This window comes from Prionailurus bengalensis, chromosome B4 (genome assembly GCF_016509475.1).
Source record: "Prionailurus bengalensis isolate Pbe53 chromosome B4, Fcat_Pben_1.1_paternal_pri, whole genome shotgun sequence".
Lineage (NCBI taxonomy): Eukaryota > Metazoa > Chordata > Mammalia > Carnivora > Felidae > Prionailurus > Prionailurus bengalensis.
This window is the reverse complement of record NC_057358.1, coordinates 136,773,304-136,795,608: the sequence shown is the minus strand read 5'-3', so window position 1 is coordinate 136,795,608 and position 22,305 is coordinate 136,773,304. Positions and strand designations below refer to the sequence as shown.

Here is a 22,305-nt window from a genome sequence, read left to right as displayed (position 1 = left end):
CTGTCCCAAAAATAAATAAAAAACGTTGAAAAAAAAAAAGTAATAAAACAAAAATAAAACAAAACTTCATTTTGTTCAAAAATAAAACAAAAAATCATATTCTTCACAGGGTTCTTTAGATGCAAACAGTGAAACATTAAAATGTAGCTTTCGAACAATTTCTCATGACTTGGTGAATGGTTTAGTCCAAAATTTCTTTAAAACTTTTTAAAAAGCAGGGAGAACACAGGGGCACCTGTTTTGGCTCAGTCAGTGGAGTATGCAACTTTTGATCTTGGGGTTGTAAGTTCGAGCCCCATGTTGGGTATAGGCATTACTTAAAATGAAAGTCTTTTTTTTTTTTTTTTTTTAACGTTTGCTTATTTTTGGTAGAAAGAACACAACGGCGGGTAGGAGAAGGGAGAGGGAAACACAGAATCGGAAGCAGGCTCCAGGCTCTGAGCTGTCAGCATGGAGCTCGATGTGGGGCTGGAACCCTCAGACCATGAGATCATGACCTTAGCTGAAGTCAGTCGCCCAACCAACTGGGCTACCCAAGGGCCCCAAAACTAAAATCTTTAAGGGGCACCTGGGTGGCTCAGTCGGCTAAGTGTCCGACTTCGGCTCAGGTCATGATCTCATGGTTCATGGGTTGGAACCAGGTGCTGGCAGCTCGGAGCCTGGAGCCTGCTTCAGATTCTGGGTCTCCCTCTCTCTCTGCCCTCCCCCCATTCATGCTCTGTCTCTCCATCTCTCTCAAAGATAAACATTAAACAAATAAATAAATAAATAAATAAAATCTTTAAAACAAAATGCAAAACAATTAAAAGCAGAGAGACCACAAAAGCGTATGCAAATTATAGTATGTTGACAACATAATGTGCACGTGAACACGCACACACACACACATGCACGCACACACACACACACACAAGCACACAAGCACACGTCCACAAATAACACACTGGAAGGAAATAATTGCAAATGTTAACTCTGTTGATCCCCGAGCAGGATTTTTTTTTTTTTACTTCCTTAAATGTCTATATTTATGTTTCTGCAATGCATGTGAACTATATTCTCTCATGCTCAGAAGGGGATATAAGATTTTTAATACTATGAAGTAAGTTAACTCCCTCCCCATCAAAAAAGCAAAACCTATTCAGCATGAGGTATGTTGGATATGTTGAAGTTAACTTAAACATAAAAACTGAAATAAAATTTAAAATATTCCCTCTCCCAAATGGTTAAGGTTCTCTAAAAGAACTTCTAAGAAACCAACCAAAAAGAGCCAAAGGAAAGCATGTGCAAGATACCCACTCGCTCATTACTCCTTACCTGTCGGCAATGCTTGAGGGCTTATCGCCAATGGGCACCAACATCCCACCCCAGAGAGATGCGGAAAACACCTGCAGAAACAGACACACAGCCGTTTTCTTCCGCGCCCCTTCCCGGCGACGAGCCCCCTGGGCTGGAAACCACACCAAGATCTGGCCACGAGCAGGTGCAGAGCTCTGCGCTGGGGGCTACACGCCAGGAACATCTGGCTTGGTGACAGTCTTTTGTGGATACTCTGAAACCCTGCCACTTCCAATTTCAAACAAGACACGGGAACACAAGCAAACCCCAAGCCCAAAGCCCCAGCAGGGTGTGGCTTCCAGGGCTTTGATTCCAGGAGGGGTGAGGCTGAGCGAGGTGGGAGACACGCCCCACGCGGCCAGGGGACGGCGCCTTTACACGTGTCCTGATCTCTAGCGGGCCCTTCGGGCCCCCAGCAGCGTTCCCCGCTTCCTACGGGTGCCCATTCACCCTGACGGTGACACCAAACTGGGCCTCCCTCCCGGAGGAAACCAGTTTCACCTTCACGGCGGTGCCCAAAGCCCTCTGCCGCCTGGTCCAACCTCTGTCCTCCCTGCGCTCTCCCTCCTCCTCCCCGTCTGGCCCCGGCAGACCCTGGCTCATCCTGGAACAGGCCCCACCCAGCTCGTGCCCAGACAGCCCGTGGCTGGCTCCCCTGCTCTGCCCTGGGTTCTGCTGCCTCACCCAGGATGCCTTCCCGGACTATCTTACAGAAGACAGCACCCACTTGGGGCCGCTTTCTCTGTACTCTGTGGTCTCATTCCTCAGGACGCTCGCCGCCTGCTAAATTGCACACACACTCGGACCTGCTTGCGGGTCTCCCTTCACTAGAACGTGAGGGGGCAGGAGCCGCGTTCTACTTCCTGAGGTACTTTCGGTGCCCAGACGGTGCTGGGCAGCCGGTACAGATGTGCTGGGTGAGGGGTGGTGATGAGTGACACCTGGAGACAAGCACAGGCGCTGTGAGCACCGAGCAGGAGCCCCGACCTGGCCCGGGGGTCAGAGGAGGCCTGCAGGAGGTGAGCCCGGGGCCAAACTGTTAACAAGGCTGGGACGAGAGGCCAGCCAACAGCAGAAAGAAGGGACCCCAGCAGAAGACAAAGTACCAGCGCCTGGACGTAAAAGATCCTCGTCCTTCTGGGAGACGGGACGTAAGTTTAGCAGAGCCAAAGTACGGGGAGGAGGGGACAGAGACGGGACCACAGACTGCGTGCCCCGTCAACAGCACGCCCTTCACGCAGGACAGCGGTGCCCCACGGCTTGCATTTCAGAAAGACCAGCACGTCTGCGGTGTGGAGGAGAAGGGGGAGCAGACATGGCCCAGAAAAGGACATCCCTGCCAAGGCGGGAAAGAGCGGCATGGCATTTGAGTGACACTGAGCGGCCAGAAGAGGCGGGACCTGGCGCCTGGTGGCCTTCAGGGCGAGGGCTCTGAGCGGTCAGGGCAGTCAAGGGCAGCTGGGCGGACAGGTGTGTGAGCCGGTGGACTCGGGAGCCCGGGTCAGGTACAGATTTGGGAGGCAGGGAAGAGCTGGTTTCAGACGCGCCGAATTTGAAGCGTCTGCGAGGAGGAACACAGTCAAAAGGCCTGGCAGCACATGACGCCGGGGGCGGGAGGGAGGACTCTGCCCAGCTCTGGGAGCACGGCACAAGGACGGAGCTGCAGCCCCAGGCGGGACGAGACGCCCCAGGGACCGTGGCTGCGTAGGACCTCTCGCCGAGAATCCGGGGGCAGTGTGACAGGCCACGACAGGACTCCACCAAGAGGAAATGGAGCGAGACCACTGAAACGACGGCACGCAGTGATGACGATGTCGCGGGCTGTGGCAAGGCCCGGGGAGGGGACCCGGAGCCGCTCACTGAACTGGACAACAGCGAGGCCACCGGACCAGCAGCAGCAAGGGAAAGGCAGGAAGGAAATTCAAGGGGTGATGAGCCCAGGCCTGGCCAGGGGCAGTGATAAGGGACCTCAGAAACAGACCGGTGTATCATTTCATCCACGCTGGCTCCTCACCCCTCACCCCGAGTTTTACGGTAGCAAAGAGCACAGGTCGGGGGAAGGGAGGGCAGGGCACAGAGAGCCGTCCCCAGTCCCCGGGGCTCTGGGAGGACGGGAGAACACGTCAGGGGCTCCTGTGCCTCGGTCAGAATCCGGTCGCTTACTCCCCATTCCTGAGCAAGTCAGGAGAAACCAGACCAAACTGGATTAAAGATCTAGAAAAGAAATTCCCAGAAGTGCCCAGAGCCCTGCAGACTCAGCAAAATAAGGTGAAGACTCAGAATTTCTATGGAAGTGACCTTAGGAGGGAAAGGAGGCACATTCCTCTGTCCTCCGTACATGTTCCCACGACGGCCCCGAGCCGACAAACGGGGAAGCTGCTCTCCTGGGTCCCGCATAAAATGGCTGATGGGTTCCTTATAAAGAGAAGAAGGATCGCCTCTCCCCAGAGTTTCCTCAACCCTGGCTAGGTTGAAAAGGTCAGCACGAATGTTCTGCGCTTGTGGTCTGGGTCACGCCTTCACTACCTCGGACCTGAGCTCCTGACAACAAATGCGGGGGACAAAAATGCAGGTGGCCGTTCCGGCTGGACACTCACCGAGTCGAATATGAGCTGTTTATTCAACTGAAGCTCGAAATCTTCTTTGATGAAGCTCACGTCCCCTCCGGTGTAGCCGGCCAGTTCCTGTGGGCGAATAATCCGCAGGTCAAAATGGAGCAGTCAGACTTAGGCCCAGGCTTCGACACCACGTCACCGCGAGGGCTCTTTAATTTTGTTGTTTTGTACTTTTAAACGGGCAAGAGACTGCTTCTGTCTGTGTCCTAGAAGCTCGATTCTAGTTGTTCTAGAAGGCACCGGGGGACTGTCAGAAACGGAGAGGCCTCAAACTTAGCGAACAGCTGCACGGTGACTCCACACGTGAGCAAGAAAGACCGGCAGCCCGGCTCGTTCCGCCCAACCAGCGTTTGGAAAACGGAACTCGCCCATCGTGTACAATTCGGCCCGCCCCAGAAAAAATCTGATTTCTCGCTGGTCCTCTCATCCCGAAGGCCAGGCGGACAACCAGGGTGCCACCCGGCCGACATCCACAGTCTCTGCCTTGAGGTGTCTAACCAGTGCCAAGGGACTCATTCAGCCCACTCACAACCCTCCTCCCGGACTTCCTAGTCCCAAGGCCAGAACCCCACCCCCGCTCCGTCTGTGGACGCAGGACACGGCACTATGGGGAACGGGTCCAGAGCCGACACCCCCTCCAGCCGTTCTAGAACAATCTCCATAATTAAAGGAAGGCGCGCCATATAGAGAACGTGCCTCCCGTGTGGGGGGCTCTCCCCTCCCGGGTCACCGGCCAGCAGGTCCCACGCTGCGAAGGAAGGATACCTGGTTAACTTTCAGCAAAGCACCTCTCCTGGGCATGATGGAGGAATTCCGGGAGTCGATGACCATCGCGTGCTGGAAGAGACGTGCGGGCGCGTCGGGCGACAAGGAGCGCTTCCTGAGCACCAACCTCAGACTGGACTCCCGGCCGCACCCCCTCGCCCTATCACATCACTTCGTCGTCAGAAAATCCCTCTGGGAAAGCAGCACCTCGTCCCTATCTCACAGCTGGGGGGGCCCACAGGGTGGGGCAGACCTCTCAAGGAGCTTGACCCTGACCTGAGTGACCTCCGCCAGCTTCCGGCTACACCCCAGGACCGGCTCTCAGGCACACCTTTGCTGGCACCACTGACGGTACCCACGGTAACAGGGGCGGTGCCACCAGCCGCCCAACCCACGGCCCTCCTCGGTCCCCGGTGCCGTGGAGACTACCCTCCCAACGCCTGCGAACCGCAGTGGGACAGGGGAGCCCTTACCGAAAGAGAGGACTTCAGCGAGTGCCCGCTTTCCTTCCGCACGGCGAAGGACGCCGCCCTCGAGAGGCAGCCCAGCTCCCGCCACACGCCGTCCCACTTGACCGTGTGGCTGGTCTTCCAAATGGGAAACTGTAAGCACACATGGGGAGTCGTCCCCAGTCGGGCCTCAGGAGGAGGCGTCGTCACACGGCCAACCAGTTAAATACCTAAGATGCATTATTTTGAATGGTGGGCAGGAAGGGCAGCGGGAGGGGATAAAGCGGGGACACTGCTCAAAGCGTGCCCCGGGGAGGAGACGGGCCGCCTGTGTGAGGGCCGCACTCAGCTCTGTAACCCACGGGCCTCTTTTCCGGCTCTAGGATGGCTTGACCTGGCCCCACCCGACCCTCCCAGCCCTGGATCCCAAGCCAGGCCGGGGGACGGCAGTGACCCACATCGGCCGGCGAGAAGAGGGAGACGGAGGCGCTGCTGAGTGAAGAGCGTCCCTCCTGCGGCCAAAGGCCTGAGCCAAGTGAACCCGGGGCGAGTGGGACCTGCCTCTCGCCCCGACCCTCCGGCCCCCGGGTCAGGCCCACCTACGTTCCCATCTCTGAGACGCCCAGGTTGTTTGTGAGCAGTGAACGCTGGCTGGTGGCCTCGGTGCGACGATGAGGTGACTCTTACGAGGAAACCAGATCACCTCACACTCCCTGGAGCGAGTCAGGCGCTGGGCACCCTCTCGGGCCTCGCTCAGGGTGAGAACGCGGGGCACCCGCGTCAACTCGATCTCTTATCAAGCACCCACCAGGCGCCGCGTCAGGTGTTGGCAAAGCAGAGAAGATACAGGCCAGCCTTGGTCACCTGCCATTTCTGCCCTTAGGGCCGCACGAGACCCCGCTGCTCCCCCAAAAGGCCTGAGGCAGGTGTACTGCTGGCCAAATCATTTCTTCCAAAACTTATAAGGCAGCTCGCCCCAAGAGAAACACAACTGCCCACAGAAGACACATTTTATGTTTCGGTGTGCACAGTCAGGAGGACGAGGCAGAGGCCAGATGGTGCCTCTCGTCTCCCGCAGTGAGCCCCACCCTGCGTTGGCACCAAGAGCGCACCATGCCTCCAGGAGCTCGTCTCTCAACCCCAGGGCTGCCAGCCACAAGTGCCCTCTGTCCCTCTTCTCCCTGTTCCCCTCCCCCACGGCCTATTCCAACAGAGCTTCCACCTCTGCTATTTCCTGTGGATAAAGGAGGTATTTCTAAGAATCTGCTATTTAGAAAAGGCTTAGAACAAAGGGATAAAGGGGGACAGAGGAGAAGGATGGGGAGAAAGCCTGCAGTCCCTGGCACACTGCCGATGGCCTCCGGAGAGGGCAGCATCGGCCGGGGTTGGGGGGGGGCCTTCCCCACCCTGCACAGGGCGGGAAGGAGTCTGAAGGCTACTCCTGTCACACAGGGCAGGTGGCCACACGGAGAACCGAAAACGGAGCTACAAATGCTCACGTCGCGTCCTGAGCCAGTGGCCGCCGGTCCGCCTCCGTGCCGGGGGCTTCCCCAACCCTGGTCTGTCTGCGAGGCTGAGGAGCCCGAGTGGCCAGCGTCCCCCGTGCCGACAAGGGCCGAGTGGCACAGCAGCGCTCGAGCCCCGGGGGTGACGGCAGGGCTCCGGCAGGGGCTCTCAGACCAGAACCGCCAGGGAGCAGGCGGGCAGACGCCCCAAGATGCTGGTTCGGCAGGCAGGCGGGCCCAGAAACTTGCATTTCTAACCAGCTCACAGGCGAGGCCATGCTGCTGGTCTCAAGGCCACCCCTGGAGAACTGCTTTCACTCGGCACCGCGTGCCGACTTTCCTCACTAACCGAAGCCCGAACAGGAGGGGAGGAGGCGGCACGAGTGTAAAAAGGAAGGGAAAGAGGGCAGGTCGTCAGGAAGCCAAAAAGTGGTCCGACGGCAGGAATGCCACCTGCTGCGCCTCGCCGCGTCCTGCTGGAAGCGCCCTTCAGGGCAAACCGGCGAGGGAGGCCCTCGGTAACCTGACGCGACCCTGCCGGCTCTCAGAAGCTGTCAGCCTCAGCACATCCGCGGAAGGATGAGCACACGGCCCCACGGGAAGCCAGAAGCACAGCCGCCATGACGGAGCCGGGCCACTCTCTGACCCCCGGCAGTCCAAGCGTGGCCCGTGGCGAGGCACCCGGCCGGGAAAGCAGCCGACAGCAGAGGGCCAAGGAGAGAGGGTGACCCCCGCCGCGACGCGCACGCTGCGAGAGCCAGCCCGCTGCCAGGCCTGCCCGCCCCCTGCCCGCCCCCGGCCCGCCCCCACGTGCTGACTTTGGCAGTCAGCTACGCAGGCGCCTGGTCCCCCACGCAAGCGCACGAAAGGGAAGGGCGGGAGGTCACTCACGCTGTACTCGGCCGACACCCCTCTGTCCGTCTCCCGCAGTGAGCTCCAAGGGAACTGGCCGGTGACTTTATACAAGTTTACAGAGAAACTAGGAGACAACGGGACAGAGCTTTAACAGCTGAAACAGGGATTATAACTTGTACACATCTAAATCAACAGACTTAAAAATACACTTCTGGGGTTCATTTTCAGGAGGAAAGGTACGGCACGCTGTGACAGGGCAGAAGCGTCGGCCGATCCTGTCAAGTGTCTTTTCGCAACCAAGGCCTCGACTTTAACTCTTAAACCAGCCAAGCCACCGTACTCAACGATCTATTTGGCTTCCTACTTTCTTTCGAAGTTTCCAGGCCGTGGTTTGAAGAAGGACAGGCCATACGAAGTTTCTTTCGTTCCGTAGGAAAACTGAAAAGTCACCTTTTCTGCACGACCTAGAAGATTAGGGAGTTTGAGGCCAAGCACCTAAGAGGAACAGAAAGACAGCGGTGGTTTGAACGGGAGGAATGGCAACTGTTAAGAAGAACCCTGCCAAGGGGTCCTCCTAAACACAGGACAAAAATGCAGACTGAACGGCCTGCCTTTCACCTGGAATTGCTTTTGCTCATCAAAACATGCCTTCACTGGGGGCGCCTGGGTGGCTCAGTCGGTGAAGCGTCCGACTTCAGCCCAGGTCACGATCTCACGGTTCGTGGGTTTGAGCCCTGCATCGGGCTCTGCGCTGATGGCTCGGAGCCTGGAGCCTGCTTCGACTTCTATGTGTCCCTCTCTCTCTGTCCCTCCCCTGCTCATGCTCTGTCTGTCTCTCCTTCAGAAATAAACGTTAAAAAAGAAAAAACAAACATGCTGAGTGCATGTGCTCCCCACATACGCCTGATGACGACAGACAGGCCCCACTTGCTAACTGCAAAGCCAGGGAATCAGGAGAATTTGAACTAGAAAACTTAATGCAAACACTCCCCAAATCGTCCCTAATGAACCACTGACGTTACTATTGTTGTCAAACAATCTATAACGTACTCTGGTCGGGATGGGTGAAGCAGGTGAGGGGCACCGGGGGTCCGGTGCGTGGGGCTGCTGAATCGCTACCTCGAGTGCCCACGCTAATGTAGCACGGCATGTTAATTCATTGGAAGCATAATTAAATTAAAAACGACAACATACTACGATCAATTCTAGGAAGATCGCTGAGAATCCACGCGTTAGCCCGCAGAGACGGCGGTGTGTGACAGAGTCTTAAACCCACCCTCAGTTTTGAGAACGGGCACAGTTTCAAAGCTCCTAAGTGAAAGTTCCACCGCGAGGAAGTACATCATACCATACTGCCTTCGTTGTTCCCAACCATGGTGTTGTAACTGCCCGTCAGTCTCCGCAGTTCGGTTACTTCAAAGGTAACGTCCAACCCGTTTGGAAGGGCGTCATCACCTAAGTGAACGAGAAATACTGGTCAGTAGGACAGCTAGAACCTGAGGTTCCACGTAGGTCCCACTGCTAACAAGGAGACAGAGCCTTCTGAAGTCAGCCTGCTTTACGATCTCCGGAAAACACACCCTCTATCTTAAAGTTTGAGAACGCTCCAACACAGAAATCACAATGCACTCCTACACCTGAAAAGCTGTGTCTGGCTCCTGTGGCAGAAGAGACCAGAAACAGTCAGACTTTGCTACAAGGAGGGAACGATAAGCAGCAGGATTTGTTTCAGCACACGTCATGTGCGGAGGGCATTTGCTGAGGGGTCCTTGAAAACACGTGGGGCCTCCATGCAACTGACATTAAATGCAGAATTCCTGTGACCAGAGGGACTGCGGCAACCCCGAAGGAGGAGCAAGCAGTTCAGCACAAATTAAGAGGCAACTGTCCTCGTCCTTCTGAGAAGCCAGGGGTGCGGTGCCTGCAGCTGCCTCGATGCCCGCCATGTGCCCCAGGGTGCCAGGGAGCAGGGCCGAGCTCTGCAAGGCCTGGGGGCCGCTCACAGAAGGGCAGGACCCACCCTGCCACCCTGGCTGGGCAGCGGCCACATGTGGTGAGCTGCCTAAACACTGGCTCCTGGATCCTCAGACACAGGCCAGGGTGCAGCCTTGGCACCATTTTTTTTTTCTTTAAATCAATAGACTTCACTGTTGCGAGAGGCATTAGGTTTATAGAAAAATCAGGCAGAAAGTATAGACAGTCCCCATAGAGCCACCCCCACCCCAACACACTTCTGTCTCCGATCATCTTGCATCGGTGTGGGATGTCTGTCACAAGTCACACCTCAATAGCGAGACATCAGGAGGAAATACAGGGAGATCTGCACGGTCCGTTCCCGGTGCTGTACATCCTAGAGGGTCTGACAGATGGTTGAGGTCGAGCACCCCCGCCACAGAACCACACGGAACAGTTCACTGCCCTAACCGTTCTTTTTCACAACTTCCCGGGTAATTCTAGCGGGCAGCTGGGGCGGAGAACCCGACAGAAGCGCCCCCATGGACCACATGCACGTCACGTTTACGACAGGCAGGAGAACGCAAAGGCTACAAGCTGCCAACAAGACCTGCCAGGAGGAGAGCACTCTGGAGCAGCAGCAAGGGCCACTTGGGTCACTGGGGCAACTTAAACCTCTCTGAGCCCTGGCTTCCTTATCTGGAAACACGTTTCCTGCAACAACACTAGCCCCGGGCCCAGGTTCTGGTGAGGACGGAGCTGGACGCATGCGGAGGGCAGAGCCTCGCCCGGGGCTCTCCCCGAGGGCACAGAGGAGCTGGCCGCCCCGGCCCTGCTCCACCGGACTGGAAGGTCTGCCGCTGGACTCACCCTGGTACCGAGCACAGGGCCTGCCCGAAGCAGGTGCTCACCGGTCAAAGAAGAAACGTTGACTAGGTTGATAGCCTCGCACAATGTCAGACGGCAAACGAGCAAATGAGCAAAAACGAAAAAAGTGAGATCTTGATTCCTGGCGCCCTCCTGTTTAAAGCACATGTGTAGGTGGAACCTGGCTGCCAAGAGCCCGTTCGGACACCTGCTGGGCTGGGCCACCCCGAACGAAGCCTGGCCCCCTTCCTCGCGATCCTTCTCAGAACGCCTGCACCATCTACAGGTTCAGACGACAGTACCTTCAAAGTTCACCAGTCTTCCCTCAGCCTGACATAAAACTCACCACCATCATCCCAGTTACTCCCCTGGGACGGCTAACTGCCTATGTGCTCGATACACCTCCAGGAGCAGTCTACGTCTGGCCACACGTACAGCTTTCGTGATCCTGCAGGATGGGCGGGAGGGGAAGTCAGAGACACTAGGCCAACAACAGGTAGGTACCTTGACATGTGTCGATCAAAACATCCACTTGTCTAAATATTCCCAGGCGAAGCAATTTCTCCCGGGCTTCGTGAGATTTGCGCATCACCTGTGAGAGAAGGAAAAGAGACTTATCTTCCTCCAGTGGCCAGGACGGAGGTTCAGTGCTTGGTGCCGAGCCACCAAGAAGAGAGCCCCGCTGAGACGGGACACGTGAGGGGACGGACGAAGCACTGGAGGACGACGGCCAGGTATTTCACCCGGCAGGTGGGCACGAGTTCCACAAAAGAGCTCTCCACGCAGCGTCAAAAATGAAAGGTGCAGAAACACAGCGGTTATCACGGAAAGGCTGCACAAGGAGCCCCAGCCCTGCCACCTCTGCAGAGTGAGCCCGGGGCCGGCGGGGGAGGGGATACCTACCTTTCAGCTCAATGCCCTGGGGACCATCACACTGTGCTTATGTATTACCTTAATCTCTGTTTTCAATGTTTCTCTCTTTATTTTTGAGATTGCACGTGCGTGTCAGGGGGGCCAGAGTGGGAGACAGAGAATCCTAAGCAGGCTCCAGGCTGTCAGGGCAGAGCCCAACTTTAGTCTTTTTTTTTTTTTTTTTTTAACATTTATTCATTTTTGAGAGTGAGAGAGACAGACCATGAGAGGGGAGGGGCAGAGAGAGAGAGAGACACAGAATCCGAAGCAGGCTCCAGGCTGTCAGGGTAGAGCCCAACTTTAGTCTTTTTTTTTTTTAACGGCAATTTTTTTTTTTTCTTTTTAACATTTATTCATTTTTGAGAGTGAGAGAGATAGACCATGAGCAGGGGAGGGGCAGAGAGAGAGAGAGAGAGAAACACAGAATCTGAAGCAGGCTCCAGGCTCTGAGCTGTCAGCAGAGGGCCCGACGCGGGGCTTGAACTCACAGACTGTGAGATCATGACCTGAGCTGAAGTTGCTTAACCGACTGAGCCACCCAGGCGCCCCTTAATAGCAATTTCCTTAAGGTGAGAAAGGCCAAACAGCTGGGTACTGATGTGGGGAACAAAGGCAAAAAGGAAATGTAGATAGAACTAAATTTCCTTACCACCTGCAGCGCACTGACAAACACCTGAGGCAGGCAGAGTAGAACATTCCTCCAGGAGCTCCCTAAGGTCTCAATGTTAATGCTTTGCTGGAGGGAAAAGCCACCTTAGCTTGACCGCAGCCAGGCCTCCAGTATCTTAGGAATCCTCTTTAGCATCTGAAAGTCCTTTTGGAAACCTCCCCCAACTCCCCCAGTATGTAACCAGTCACTCCTCACAATCCTGGGGCAGCTCTTTCTGCCCACGGCTCCTTGTCCCCACGCTTTAATAAAACCACCTTTTTGCACCCACGACATCTCAAGAATTCTCTCTTGGCCAACAGCTCCGAACCCCAACAGTTTCCCACATCAGGTACTGACGGGCCACCTGGAGGAGGCTGTTGGGGGACTCTGCCCGGACATGTCCAATGTGGTTCCAAGGGCCGAGAAGGACAGAAGGCGCCCTCCAGGGAGAGGACCGGAGATGCTGACATCCAGGACAGAGACCAGGGGATAAACGGAGCCAAGGCCGCAAGGTGACAGCAGGAGTGGCTAACAGCGGAGCACCCACCACATGTGGGAGCACGCTGGAGCACCGAGCGGGGTGCCAGGGAGAGAGCCAGCCGAGGTGCCTACGACAACGCTGGCGGGCGGCGAAGAACACGGGACGGACCAGCCTCTGAGGCAGGAGGGACCAGAGGCGAGGGCGCGTGCAAACACACATTAGGTTTGCGGGAGGCGCTCGGGGGGAATGGGGAGGCTCAGCCTGGGCGCACCAAGGCTCCCCTTCAGGGTGGGGGGCAAGGTCATGCGCAGAGAGGCTGGGGCGCAGCTCAGTGGTTTGAGACAGACGTGGAGGTTCCTCGGGAGGGAATGGGAAACAGGGCCAAGCGGAGAGAACTTGCCTCAATAAGGTTTTTCGCCTTAAAAACATCTCCGATTTCACATATGATGAGATCATCTTTGGTTCTTCCGAGTCCATCAAAATGAACGTGTTGAACGACCACCTAAATGTGACAAAGGGACACTGATTGTCATTTTTTTTTGTTTTCAATGCCGTTTTGGTTTTTTTTCCAATTGCAGTGGAGATAACATACAGTGTTATAGGAGTTTCAGGTGTATAGTGTGATTCAACACTTCCACACATTATGTTGTGCTCCCCACAGTAAGTGCCCTCTTAACTCCTTCACCTATTTCCACACATCCCCCCCCACCAACCTCCCCTCTGGTGACCATCAGTGTGCTCTCCATGGTTAAGAGCCTGTTTCTTGGGGCGCCTGGGTGGCTCAGTCAGTGAAGCATCCCACTCCGGCTCAGGTCATGATCTCACGGTTTGTGAGTTCGAGCCCCACGTCGGGCTCTGTGCTGACAGCTCAGAGCCTGGAGCCTGCTTCGGACTCTGTGCCTCTCTGACTCTCCACCCATCCCTTGCCCACAACTCTGTCAAAAATAAACAAACTTAAAAAAAAAAACAAAAAACCCTGTTTCTTGGTTTGTCTCTTTTTGTTCATTTCGCAAATTCCACATACAAGTGAAATCATGTGGTATTTGTCTTTCTCTGACTTACCTCACTTAGGGTTATACTCTCTAGTTCTATCCACGTCCTTGTAAATGTCAAGGTTTCATTCTTGTTGTCTGAGTAATATTCCAGTGTGTATGTGTGTGTGTGTGTCCATCTGTTGATGGACATTTGGGCTCCTTCCATAATTTGGCTACTGTAAATAATACTGCAGTAAATGTAGGGGTGCATGTATCCCTTAGAATCAGTGTTTTTGTGTTTTGGAGGTAAATACCCAGTAGTGCAATTGCTAGATTATAGGTTAGTTCTGTTTTTAACTTTTCGAGGAAGCACCATGCTGTTTTCCACAGTGGCTGCACCAAGCTGCATTCCTACCAACAGTGCATGAGGGTTCCTTTTTCTCCACATCCTTGCTAACACCTATTATTTCTTCTGTGTGTGATTCTAGGCATTCTGATAGACGTGAGATGATATCGCAACGTGGTTTTGATGTGCATTTCCCTATAATGAGTGATGTGGAGCATCTTTTCATGTGTCTGTTGGCCATCTGGATGTCTTCCTTGGATGTCTGTTCATGTCTTCTGCCCATTTTCTAATTGGATTGTCTCTTTCTGGTGTTCAGTTATATAAGTTCTTTGTCCATTTTGGATCCTAACCCTTTATTTGCAAATATGTACTCCCATTCCGTAGGTTCTCTTTTCATTCTGTTGATGGTATCCTTTGCTGTGCAGAAGCTTTTTATTTTGATGCAGCCCCAACAGTTTATTTTTGCTTTTGCTTCCCTTGCCCCAGGCGACCCATCTAGAAAAAAGTTGCTACTGCTGATGTCAGAGAAATTACCGCCTGTGCTCTCTTCTAGGATTTTTATGGTTTCGGGTCTCACATTTAGGTCTTTAATCCATTTTGAGTTTCTTTTTTGTGTATGGTGAAAGACAGTGGTCCAGTTTCATTCTTTTGCACGTAGTTGTAAAAGGACACTGATTATTAGGTATGAGACACAACAAGAGATCAAGGCTAAAGACAAATGTCTGAAAAGTAAGTCAAGGATTTTTTTTCAAGTTTAATGATCCACCCTTCTTCATTCCAGACTTTATTTATTTTCCTGCCTTTTTAGAACAACTGGTCATCTGAACCTATATTTTGCCAGGTGTTTACTTCCTGTGACTGAGACTTACAAGGTCTCTGTAGCCAGATGATCGCTGATGCTATGACCTCCAACTTAATAACTGCGCATCTTGCTAGAGCGCCTGTGCGCATTTCAATAAGCGTGATACATGCTGGCTCAGAGCCTCTCGCCTCCCGGTCTGTAGATGCTTATTTAATTCATTTATTCAGTGACAGTGCACTGCACCGATTACCTACAAGCCAGGTTTTATTCTAAACATTGAGGATATAGTAGTGAACAGGACATAAATTCCTGAGTCAGTGGAGCTTACCTTCTAAAGGGGCTTGCAATAGACAAGTTTACAGTTTCGTAGATGGCAATGAGTAACAGAGAAATAAAGCAGAGATAATAGGGAATATTAAAGAAATGCATAACTGAGGGTAATCAGAATATTGCAAAAGGTCTTCATCACATAATCACTGAAAACGTGCTTACACTTCTGCAGCTGGATTTAAATTTCAAAGGGAGCAAGGTTTAGGAAACGTTTCACTCTTTTTTCTGGACACAGTATAAACTTAATTATGATTTGGGTTTGTCCTTGAAATACTTAGTTTTTTGTTTTGTTTTTTTAAATAACATAAATATAAAAATGTCTGTCTAAACTTCCCCAGGTAGAATGCAAACTGGTGCAGCTGCTCTGGAAAATAGTGTGGAGGTTCCTCAAAAAATTAAAAATAGAACTACCCTATGACCCAGTAATAGCTGCTAAGAATTTACCCAAGGGATACAGGAATGATGATGCATAGGGGCACTTGCACCCCAATGTTTATAGCAGCACTTTCAACAATAGCCAAATTATGGAAAGAGCCTATATGTCCAACAACTGACGAATGGATAAAGAAGATACGGTTTATATATACACGGGAATACTACCTGGCAATAAGAAAGAATGAAATCTGGCCATTTGCAGCAATGTGGATGGAACTGGAGGGTATTATGCTAAGTGAAATAAGTCAGGCAGAGAAAGACAGTGGATCTTGAGAAACTTAACAGAAGACCATGGGGGAGGAGAAGGGGGTAAAAAAAGTTACAGAGAGGGAGGGAGGCAAACGATAAGAGACTCTTAAATACTGAGAACAAACTGAGGGTTGATGGGGGGTGGGGGAGAGGGGAAAGTGGGTGATGGGCACTGAGGAGGGCACCTGTTGGGATGAACACTGTGTATTGTATGGAAACCAATTTGACAATAAAGTATATAAAAAAATAAATAAATAAAATAAATAAACTATTTCTCTAAAACCAGAAGCTATTTTTCTAAAAGTCACCAGCCTTTCCAAAACAGTTGGCTATAAACTCTTCTTCAATGAAGGCACTGAGACAGGTTAATCCTCTGTCTCCCTGGGGCTCTATGGAAGCCAATGTCTCTGGCAGTGACTTCATCAAGCACTTCAACAAAAACTCACATCTTTGTTTTCGAGAATCTCCTGTTTAGCCTCAGGTTCAACTTCAACAAACTCAGCTTCTTCTCCTAATGCCCCGAAATCAGGTCCATTGGCTGGAAGAGGCTCCAAACTCTGAAAGGGAGGGAGAAAACACAGTTAAATAAACTTACACAAAAACACAAAAATCTCTGGGGCGTCTGGGTGACTCAGTCAGCTAAGGGCCTGACTCTGGCTTTCGGCTCAGGTCACGATCTCACAGTTCAGGAGCTTGAGCCCCACGTCGGCTCCACAGTGATGGTGCGGAGCCTGCATGGGATTCTCTGTCTCTGCCCCTCTCCTCTCGTTCTCTCTCAAAATAAATAAATAAACTTAAAAAAAAAAATTTTTTTTAATCTTTTGAGTTTTGTCTTTAGATGGTGTTCCAGAAAGCTCGGTACTGTGTTTCCCTCTGTTGAGTGGAGGCTGGGGAGCACAGGGCAGACGTAAGTACTGCTGACGTACAAGCCCCAGACAGGCAGTGAGCCCTTGGTGGCCAGTGTATTACTCACGACTGTGTCACGAACTGAGGTCTATGCGACTATGACTGTTTGGTTCTGTCTACCTAAGGCTCACCTCGAGAAAAAAGTAGTTCAAAATAAAACGCCACAAAGGCATTTATCAAAGATAAAACAAATTGTTTTGGTGTTACAGAAATTATCCTAATTTTTTTCATCCAGATTGGATACATCCTAGGATAGGATAACTACGTTGACAAACCAAGTTACTAAAACATATTTTTCCGCACCCTGAAAGTCTCATTCACACATTAAAAGGAGCTGCGTATGTTCACAAAATGTGCCAGAAAGCAGTCACTTGCTGCAATCTGAACTGACATCATCTCAAAAGCATTAAAGCAACTTCGAAATAAGAATTGCACAGGCTGTGCCTGGTATAGACTTCCAGGGGGCCATGATAATACAACAGAATGTTTAAGCGCACACACACGTATTACATGTTTAATATGGGGACTTGCCTAAGTACGGGGACTCCCAGGCCCTCCCGGGTATGGATTCAGGGCCAGTGTGGCACTAGGCAAATGCACAAATTCGCAGATTTGGAGGAACACTGTCCTAACCAGTATCTGGCTGCTTCTTGCTCCCCCAATTCTCTACAAATAGGTGCTTTCAAAGCGCACAGAAGCGTTTGACTCTGCAGCGTGTGCCGCAATGGAGACTCTGGGACACTATCCCCTTTTCCCAGACACAAGACAGACTCTTGTCAGTACGTCCTTCCTCCAACACGTCACCGGTTCTCTGGAAAGGTAACGACCTGGCATGTCCTCTTTTCCACTCCTGCTCTAAAAGACTGCGATGGCCCTCAAGAGTGCCTGCAGATAGAGAATCCAACGAGATTCCTTAGCAGGGCGTGCGAGGGACTGCCACCAGAAGGCCCACACCTGCTCCTCCAAGTTCAACCCCCACCACTCCCCTGACTCTTACGCACACGTCTGCGCATACCTTGTTCTCTTGGCCCAGAATAACTTTCTCCCTAAAACGATCTGCCTTAAACGTCAGCTATGTGAGCCAGGCTTCTTGGGGCAGAACCTGCCCTTCCCGTAGTGGGACACCTCTAGGTACTGGAAGTCTGTGTTACTGTCTGCTGAGCACCGGGCTAACAGCCGGGGATGTAGCAGTGAACAAGACAGACCGAGCCCTTGCCTCACAGTGGCGGAAGCGGGATATTTACATGAGTCTTGAAAAGGGAAGACCACGCTGGACAAAGAACAGATCATTTATTTCATATCGTCATCTTTTCATTTTTGTTGTGCGATATTTTTTTTTAACGTTTATTCTTGAGGGAGGGGGAGAGAGAGAGAGAGAGAGAGAGAGACAGAGACAGAGACAGAGACAGAGGGATAGGAGGAGGGGCAGAGAGAGAGGGAGACACAGGATCCCAAGCAGGCTCCAGGCTCTGAGCTGTCAGCACAGCACGCGGGGCTTGAACTCAAACTCACAAGACGGGAGATCACGACCCGAGCTGAAGTCAGACGTTTAACCGACCGAGCCACCCAGGTGCCCCTGTTGTGCAATATTTCAAAAAACTGAATCATTACTGTATTTCTCAAAATGTTAACTAATTGAAAAAGTAACTTTTTACCGGCACCATTTCACACATATGCTTCCTGTATTTAAGTTTACACAGTGTAAAAAAGTATATTAAATTTGTGCAAACTTGGGGCACCTGGGTGGCGCAGTCGGTTAAGCGTCCGACTTCAGCCAGGTCACGATCTCGCGGTCCGGGAGTTCGAGCCCCGCATCAGGCTCTGGGCTGATGGCTCGGAGCCTGGAGCCAGTTTCCGATTCTGTGTCTCCCTCTCTCTCTGCCCCTCCCCCGTTCATGCTCTGTCTCTCTCTGTCCCAAAAATAAATAAACGTTGAAAAAAAAAAATTAAAAAAAAAAAAATTTGTGCAAACTTTGCAGAGTATATACTATGGTTAGGAACATATGCACGTAGTCACTCTATTCGATCTGAATGCTTAGCAAATACGCACAAGGTGCATAGTCCATTATGCAAAAAAAAAAAAAAAAAAAATTCCATTACAGTTCCTGAAATTTCAAAGCATGAAATATGGTCTACCAAAGATCTGCCACTCCCATTTATAACCTTTAATCAGAATTTCAAACTTTGGAGGCACCTGGGTGGCCCAGTCAGTTGAGTGTCCGACTCTGGCCCAGGTCATGACCTCATGGTTTGTGAGTACGAGCCCCGTATCAGGTTCTGCACCCACAGAGCAGAACTTACCTGGAATTGTCTCTCTCCCTCTCTCTGCCCCTCCCCCACTTGTTCTCTCTCTCTCTCTCTCTCTCTCTCTGTCCCTCCCCCATGCGGACGGCGCACGCGCTCTCAAAAATAAATATTAAAAAATAAGAAAAATAAGAAAACAAAACTGATATTTATAGCAAACACCACCCGCCAAACATAAAATGCCTTCTCACTGCGAATCCTGACCGAAACGTCCAAATAACACTGGCCGGTGGCGTGTGCCGCTCAAATCAAAGAACATTTCTTGCCAACATACGAATCAAAGGAGCAGCAACGTCAGCGTCAAAGGAGCTCAATAAAAGCAAAGACTTTTGCCGCTGTTTTCTGAATCGCCAGCGCCTATGGCCATGCCAGGCACCTAGCAGACCACCGGTAAATGTTACGGTAATAAATGAGCGGAAGGTTTACTTTGTCGGAGATGCTACGAGGGATGCGAACCAAGTCAGATGCGGCTCCTGTCGTAACATCTAGAAACTTAGACCGGAAAAGGGTAAGGCAAAAATCCAAACAGCGCTCAGACGGGCGGCACAGGAACAATATCAAGGAAGTCAGCGCGTCCAAATGAGGCCAGATAAGGAGGAGGGGTATGCAGCAAGTGGCCTGAACTGAGCTCTAGAAGATGGGACTGTGTCCCGGGGCTGCAGGGGGGGGGGGGGGGGGGGGGGGGGGGGGGGGGGGGGGGGGGGGGGGGGGGGGGGGGGGGGGGGGGGGGGGGGGGGGGGGGTGAGCCAGGAGCCGCGGAACAGCAAGTACAGGGCAACGAGTGTGTCAGCACAGCCACGGTGTTTCATTTGAACGCGTGATCTGTGAGGCCGAGTGAAGTCCATCTCCCAGGGCCAAGCCGAGGGGCCTGTGCGAAATACTTGGGGAAGCTCACGGCCAACTACGGGAAACTTCTGAGCAGGACCAGTGAAACCACCCGTGTCGTAGTATAAAAGTAACGTTGGAAGGCTGGGAGGTCTGAGTTTTGTAACATTCTGAGGCTCTAACAAGTGTGACCTGGGCCAAGCACTCATTCTCTGGCCCTCAGTTAAGATTAGGACCAAGGAGAGCAGTTTGGCCAGCAGGTAGGACGCACCAAGGACCCAAGGACCTTCACCTATCGTGTCTTAATTCTCGCAACAAACTGGAAAGTACTATTCCCGCCTCCACTTTAAAAGGGGTAACTAAAGCATGGAGAGGTTCTGTCTCTGCACCGTTAAGCAGGAGAAAGGCAGGCTTCTAGATGGGTCTGGGCCGGAGGTCTTCAAAGGATACTTGCTCTAGGGTCCACCGCGACCCCGGCAGGGGCTGAGCGGGAGCCTGCGGAAGGCGACCGGTAACCCGGCTCGGCTGAAGGTAGAGAAGTCAGGTGGTGCAGAGAAAGGCTTATTGCTCTGCTCCAGGTCACCACGGAAAGCTCGCTAGTCCCTTCGGGGCCACTGCCTCGCTGAGCGACCTTGGGCAAGTCACGTCCCTCCTCTGGGGCCCGGTCTCCTGCTCGGAGGTCTTTGCGGCCGCCTTCCACCCGGCCTGCAGGCCGCGCCGCCCCCGGCGCCCCCGCAACTGGGAGGAACCCCGGGCGCCGCGGCGAGAGCGTCTCCCCGCGGTGCCTGCCCAGAGGTCACGCGGCCCGCGGGTCGCTGGGCCTCTTACCCGGGCGTGCACTGTCCCCATGGCTCCCTTTCCGGCCGCCGCCTCGCAGAGCTACCCGGACCCGAACGCGGCACGGCTGGCGAGGGCAGAGGGCGGGCCCGCGGTGGCGGAGCCGTCAGTCAGTACGACGCCTACAAGCCCTCGGACGGGGAGCACTGGGGGCAGCCATGATAACCCGCCCCCCGGCTCACGGTCTTTCCGCTCATTGGTCCTTAAGAGCCCATGACCCGGATGTTCGCACGGACCTCGGGAAGTCCCGCGGCCTGGAGACCGCGCAAGCGCGGAGCCTCCCAAGACGCCCGTGTAGCTGCTGGCGCGTGGGGCGCGGGTCGGAGTGAGGATCCCAGGCAGCGGGAGTCCGGAGTCGCCCCCGGGAAAGAGCAAACCCGCTGGTGGGTGCGCCGGGGCTTCAGCCAGGGTCCTCTCTTAGTCTTCCTGGCGCCCCGGCCCGGCGGATGCTGTGCGGACCCCACGCTCCCGCGAACCGCCGAGGCTCGCCTCCCTTGGCCTCGGGGGTAGCACAGATCCGGGTCGGCGCCTGCCCCCCTCCGGCCGGCCGCCCGGGTCCTAACAGTCGCGGAAGCCCCCGAGGGCTGTCCCCGTTTGGTAAAGGGAAGGGGAAGGTCATACCGCGTCTCTGGATAGGAATCAGGGAGCGTGACAACGCCCGGCACAGCACAAGGCTCTGGGTGGGCCGTAGGTGCACGACCATCGTCCTTACAACCGAGCCCATAAGTGCTAGCGGGGACTCCACCACCACCCCCCACCCCCCCGGGCACGGGCCAGGGGCGGAGAACCGGATGGCCACGAGGCTTCACCTCGCCCCTCGGTGGAGGCAGCAGCCCCCTTCCCTCCGTCAAAACCATGTCGTAAATAGTAGCCACGTGTAGTGATGAAAGCAGGGAGAAACAGCTGAGTGATGGGATGGGGGAAGAGGGAAGAGGGACCATATGATGTGTCCTGTCCCTTCTGATAACAGTATCATTTCAACTCCTTTTCTTCTCCCCCCCCCCACCCCCTCCCAGAGTTCCTGACACCCTCTCCCATTTAAATAGCACCCCAAGTCCCCAGGGGCCCTGGAGACCACATTCCCCTTCTTGCCTGGGAAGAAACCCAAGCCAGCGCTGCTAGGGCCAAGTCCTAACCTCCCAGCACCCCTTGCAGGTTGACCTACCCATCTACACTCCCCCCCACCCACCCACCCCGCTTCTGGGGTTCAGGAAACCTGACCCTGACCACCAAAGTGAGTCTATTGGTGTCTCCTGAACCCCAGCTCAGACTCAAGAGGCTATTGGAGATGTGAAAACTTGGACATTTTCAAAGCTAATCTAGGAGCAGACTTTAAGCACAAGTCACACAAGCTGGACACTTGCTCAGAATTCATTCTGCCAGTTCCCGTTTCCTCATCTGGAAAATGGGGATGATAGCAGTTCCCAAGGCATGGCGGTATACTGAGGATTTGATGAGCTAAAGCGTGGGGCCTGGCTCACTGCAGACACTGAATAAACTACATCTTCCTGCATTCTCTCCTTCATTATTGTCTTCCGAAAGGTAATCCATGAGGTTGACCTGCAGATGGCAATGAGTCCTGAGCCAAATATTCAAGAGCCTATTGTGTACAAGGCACTGGTGACAGTGACAGAAGCCACATCAGGAACACAGACAGCTTTATCCTCAAACACTATGTCTGACAGTCAGAATGCACATTAACATATTGAAGGCTCTGAGAAGTCCTGCAGTACCTCGATCTCACTTTCTTGAAGCCGGTATTTCCTGAATTGATTGGGTCATAGAGACTTTGGGTTCTGGTTTTTGAGGCTCTTCAGCCCTCGGTGACAGTGTTCATCAGGCAAAAGGTAGAGTAGCATTTCCCCGCCCCCATCCATGTGACTTGCTTTGGTCAACAGGTTGAAGGCCAAA

At 53.3% G+C, this 22,305-nt stretch overlaps 1 protein-coding gene across 3 annotated transcripts in view; it reads right to left on the bottom strand.

The window, feature by feature from the left end:
* SAMM50 (SAMM50 sorting and assembly machinery component) overlaps positions 1–21,034 on the bottom strand; it is a 34,852-nt gene extending 13,818 nt beyond the window's left edge. Inside the window, exons 1-11 of one of the 3 annotated variants that reach the window (XM_043562850.1) lie at positions 21,016–21,034; positions 15,969–16,079; positions 12,787–12,888; positions 10,849–10,936; positions 8,873–8,979; positions 7,889–8,019; positions 7,561–7,648; positions 5,189–5,317; positions 4,716–4,787; positions 3,933–4,019; positions 1,315–1,385 (exon numbers count right to left, since the gene is read on the bottom strand). In XM_043562850.1, coding sequence (XP_043418785.1) covers positions 1,315–1,385; positions 3,933–4,019; positions 4,716–4,787; positions 5,189–5,317; positions 7,561–7,648; positions 7,889–8,019; positions 8,873–8,979; positions 10,849–10,933 — 770 coding nt within the window. In that variant the 5' untranslated portion in view covers positions 10,934–10,936; positions 12,787–12,888; positions 15,969–16,079; positions 21,016–21,034. Of the gene's footprint in view, positions 1–1,314; positions 1,386–3,932; positions 4,020–4,715; positions 4,788–5,188; positions 5,318–7,560; positions 7,649–7,888; positions 8,020–8,872; positions 8,980–10,848; positions 10,937–12,786; positions 12,889–15,968; positions 16,080–20,385; positions 20,581–21,015 lie in introns of those variants that run through there. The other 2 variants (XM_043562848.1, XM_043562849.1) reach the window with 2 other exon arrangements.
* Positions 21,035–22,305: the final 1,271 nt, after the last annotated feature.